Source organism: Lactuca saligna, chromosome 8 (genome assembly GCF_052625555.1).
Source record: "Lactuca saligna cultivar CGN05327 chromosome 8, ASM5262555v1, whole genome shotgun sequence".
NCBI lineage: Eukaryota > Viridiplantae > Streptophyta > Magnoliopsida > Asterales > Asteraceae > Lactuca > Lactuca saligna.
In genome coordinates this window covers 271,358,185-271,361,887 of record NC_136424.1, presented here as the reverse complement: position 1 = coordinate 271,361,887, position 3,703 = coordinate 271,358,185, and the positions used below count along the sequence as shown (strand labels likewise).

At 34.2% G+C, this 3,703-nt stretch overlaps 1 protein-coding gene across 1 annotated transcript; it reads left to right on the top strand.

Annotated features, from left to right (window-relative positions):
- The first annotated feature begins 385 nt into the window (after positions 1-385).
- LOC145012660 (Sterile alpha motif (SAM) domain-containing protein) lies at positions 386-3,330 on the top strand. The gene is made up of 7 exons (XM_078971455.1): positions 386-716; positions 877-1,001; positions 1,311-1,363; positions 1,447-2,141; positions 2,457-2,537; positions 2,635-2,697; positions 3,015-3,330. The coding sequence occupies exons 1-7, from the start codon at positions 663-665 to the stop codon at positions 3,072-3,074; spliced, it is 1,131 nt and encodes a 376-aa protein (XP_078827581.1). The 5' UTR covers positions 386-662; the 3' UTR covers positions 3,075-3,330.
- Positions 3,331-3,703: the final 373 nt, after the last annotated feature.

Below are 3,703 nucleotides of genomic sequence, written 5' to 3'. Positions count from 1 at the left end.
GGTTCGCCGAACGTTCAGTTCGTTTACAACCCTATTCATATAGTATGTCCTTTTTAATTTCGAAATCTTCCAATCGATCACAACTACATCTATTGACTCTCATGGGGATACACTCTTGGTTGATTATGTGGAGAGAAAAACCTAGGAATAAAATTAGGAATGAAATGTAAGAAGAAAGTTACAATGGGAGGTGTATGTATATTTTGGCCCATGATGATGCCAGCAAAACAATCCGAATATGTAAACTACAGGAGTGAAATGTAATCAGGACCATTGTTTAATTTAAAGTTCATTTTTAATAATTATTAGGGATTTTAGAAATCAATAAGAAACATTTTAGTTTAATTTAATAATAAAGAAAGTTCACGGCTTCATGTATAGCGATATACCCATTTCATTTGGCCTCAACCCTCACGCACATGACCCAATAACGCCTCTTTTGATTCCATCCCTCTCGCACCCCGATTCGACGCTGGATCAAATTCCAAATTCTCAAATCTTCACTCCCTCTTTTAATCCTATCTAGGGTTTCATATTTTGATTTGGTGATTATGTATAGCTGTGTTCTGAAATCGTCATTCTTCAATTGGTGAAACTGAACGCCTAGGGTTTCCATAACCCTTTTTTTTTTTTTTTTTCTTTTTCTGTTGAAAGCTAAAGTTATGGCAGAGACCTCGAGGTCACAAGTTACAATCACATTAGGCCGCAGCGGGCAGGTAAACAAGCGATATCATTCGTTCTGTTATTCTTCGGTCATATCTTGTTACTATCTTGATGAATTGATTATGCTATAACCGACTTGGTGAATAACAAATTACTTCTTTCGGGATTCTCTTTTGGTATTTATGTTGACATTGCAGCTTTTAATTTGCGTAGGTGGTGAAAAGAGCAGGAGCTGTATTGGACAGAGAGTTTTCCGATCCAGTTCCAGCTGTTGGGAGTAAACGACCAGTTAGAGATAGACTAGGAAGTAGTGCGGATGTTCAACTTGACAATAAACGGTATGATTGTAATTTTCTTTTCAACCTTCCTAGAGTTTTGATCTTAAGCTCTTCCTTTTACTTTTTATTCAAACTGGATTCTTAATTTCTTATATTGCTCTTCAAGAAAGTTTATCTAGGGTTGAACCTTATAGCAATTGATAAGGTTACTCATTAGCGATAGGAAGATCATTGATGTTAGTTAACATTATTTGCTTATTCTAGTTCTTAATTGCTTATTGTAATTCCTAATCATTTGCTTGAAGAAATAATAACATTATCATATTTAAATTCCTAATCTTTTGCATTCACTTCAAATTCAATTATCAGGCTGCGTGGAGATAATGGTAGATTGACTTCACAGAGTAGTAATTTCCTCAATGGTAATATCCTTCTCCATAATCTTTTTCATAACCTTTTGTCAAAATTCCAATCTAATTTCCAATTCCACCAATCTTTTTTCAAGATTTTCATCTTAGTAAAGACGACCTTCGATTCAAAATCATGAAACGGACACAAACCAACGGTCAACACAACACCGTTGACCTTCGTGACATGTTATCAAGGCGGGCCCGTTCTTCAACAACCAACTCTAGCTCACACGAAAGTCAAAGTCAAAGTCAAAGGGTGTCTGACTCAAGAGATGATAGAAGACGTATTCCTATGCCTATCCCTGATCCAAGGGAGAAGACACTACTACATATGGATGAGAGGCAACGGGTCCCACAAACAAGAGATGATAGACAAGGAATAATACCAAAGATTAATGGTGGAAATGGGATGACAGGGCAATATACTTCCATGAGAAGTTCAGAAGCTCCATCATCCCAAATGGGCTTTTTGGGAAATTCTTATTCTCCATGGAGTTTGGATCATATTAGGCGCAAATCACCAGAAAGGGTTTTGAATTCTACAAGGGGTTTATCTCCTCCATCAACAAGAAGGATTGAAGAGCCTCAAAGAAGAATCATAACAAGGGAATATGAAAACCCTAGAATTGAAAACCCTAGAACAATGGTATACTCAAGTAGGGATAATGGTGAAATTTCAAGGCCTTTGGGACCTTTTCTCACAAAACCGCCTCTTTCTGGTGGGCCCGTGAAATCTTTGCCACCGCCCTCATTGCCACCTGGCAGTAATCTTCAACGAAGTCAATATCCAGTTAAGCCACCTCACCTTCCTTTGTTATATATCAAATATTTGAGTAAATTACACAAATGGTCCCTATGGTTTATGGTAATTTGCATGTTTGGTCCCTAACTTATTTTTTTAACTCGGAAGGTCCCTACTGTTTGTTTTTGTTATGCGCTTGGTCCCTGTCTTACCCGAAAAAACAAACAGTAAGGACTTTCCGAGTTAAAAAAATAAGTTAGGGACCAAACGCACAAATTACCCCAAACCATAGGGACCATTCGTGTAATTTACTCCAAATATTTTGTTTCTTGATTTGAATTTATTTTTATTTGTTGTTTCTAGGTTCAAGAACATGTTACTGTAGAGGCTTTTTTGCGCTCATTGGGATTGGAAAAATATGTAATTTCATTCAAGGTTGAGGAGGTATGTTATATGTAATAATGAAAATATTATCTTTTTTTTTTTTTTTTTTTTTTTTTTTTTTTTTTTTTCTTCTCTCATGTTTTGGATTGCTATTTAGGTTGATATGGCTGCATTGAGTCAAATGGGAGATCATGATCTCAAAGAGTTGGGAATACCTATGGTATGTTTCCTTTGTAATATTTTGTGTTAACTTTTTATTTCTTTTCTAAAATAAGTAATAAATTATAAAATGAAGAAGGGTAGTATTGTAATTTCGGGAATCTTTTAACACTTGAAAGTGACCAACCTTTCACTTAAGTCATCTTGTTTTGTATCAAGTAGAAAAGAAACAACTTTATATATATATATATATATATATATATATATATATATATATATATATATATATATATATATATATATATATATATATATATATATATATATATGCATTGAGTTTTTTTTATTTTTATTTTTTTAATTAATTTGTTTTGACAGGGACCTAGAAAAAAGATTCTTCTGGCACTCATTGCACGCACAAGGAGGCAAGCACGATGAGTGAGTGTAGTGTTATAATGCAACAAACACACTGTTTGCTGCAAATTCTCATTTTGTGAAGCCAAGGGTCAAAATAGTCATTTCATTTGTTGTCTTATTGTCCAAATGGATTTGTGCTGAAAATGTTAGAAAACAGGAAGTTATTTGCATGGAAGGACTCCTTCACAACTTGTACTTTTCTTTCACATTCAGGGTGTTTTGACACTTGTACATTTCTTTAAGAAATGAATGCTTCCTGATGATACCCTTTTTGGTCTTTTTGCTCCAAAGTCTTTCATTTTCATGATTTTATTTACTTTTTTTTTTTTTTTGTTTTTTTCACAGTATTATAATGTCTGTCTATTGGATTGTTATTGTATTTCATGTTTCCACTTGTTGCCATGAAATATGTCTTGATTTGTTTTGATGGGTAAAGTCAGCAAATGGGCAAAATGGTCATTTATCATATATTCAAACTGTCTATGTATGCAACAATATTTACTTGATGGGTGGAATGTGTTAATGGGTTAAGCGAGCAAAGTACCCTACATACATTTAGACACCCTTTTTCCCTTCCTACCAAATGTGCTGAGTTGGTGAAGGGTAAAATGGTCATTTATCATACTCATAGTTTGTTATGTTTACAATAT

Bases quoted from the DNA above. Each gene is read 5' to 3' on its own strand.
- LOC145012660 (XM_078971455.1), top strand. From the start codon at position 663: ATGGCAGAGACCTCGAGGTCACAAGTTACAATCACATTAGGCCGCAGC. The intron at 2,142-2,456 runs GTTAAGCCACCT...TGTTGTTTCTAG, and splicing joins TTCAACGAAGTCAATATCCA to GTTCAAGAACATGTTACTGT. The intron at 2,698-3,014 runs GTATGTTTCCTT...TTGTTTTGACAG, and splicing joins AAGAGTTGGGAATACCTATG to GGACCTAGAAAAAAGATTCT.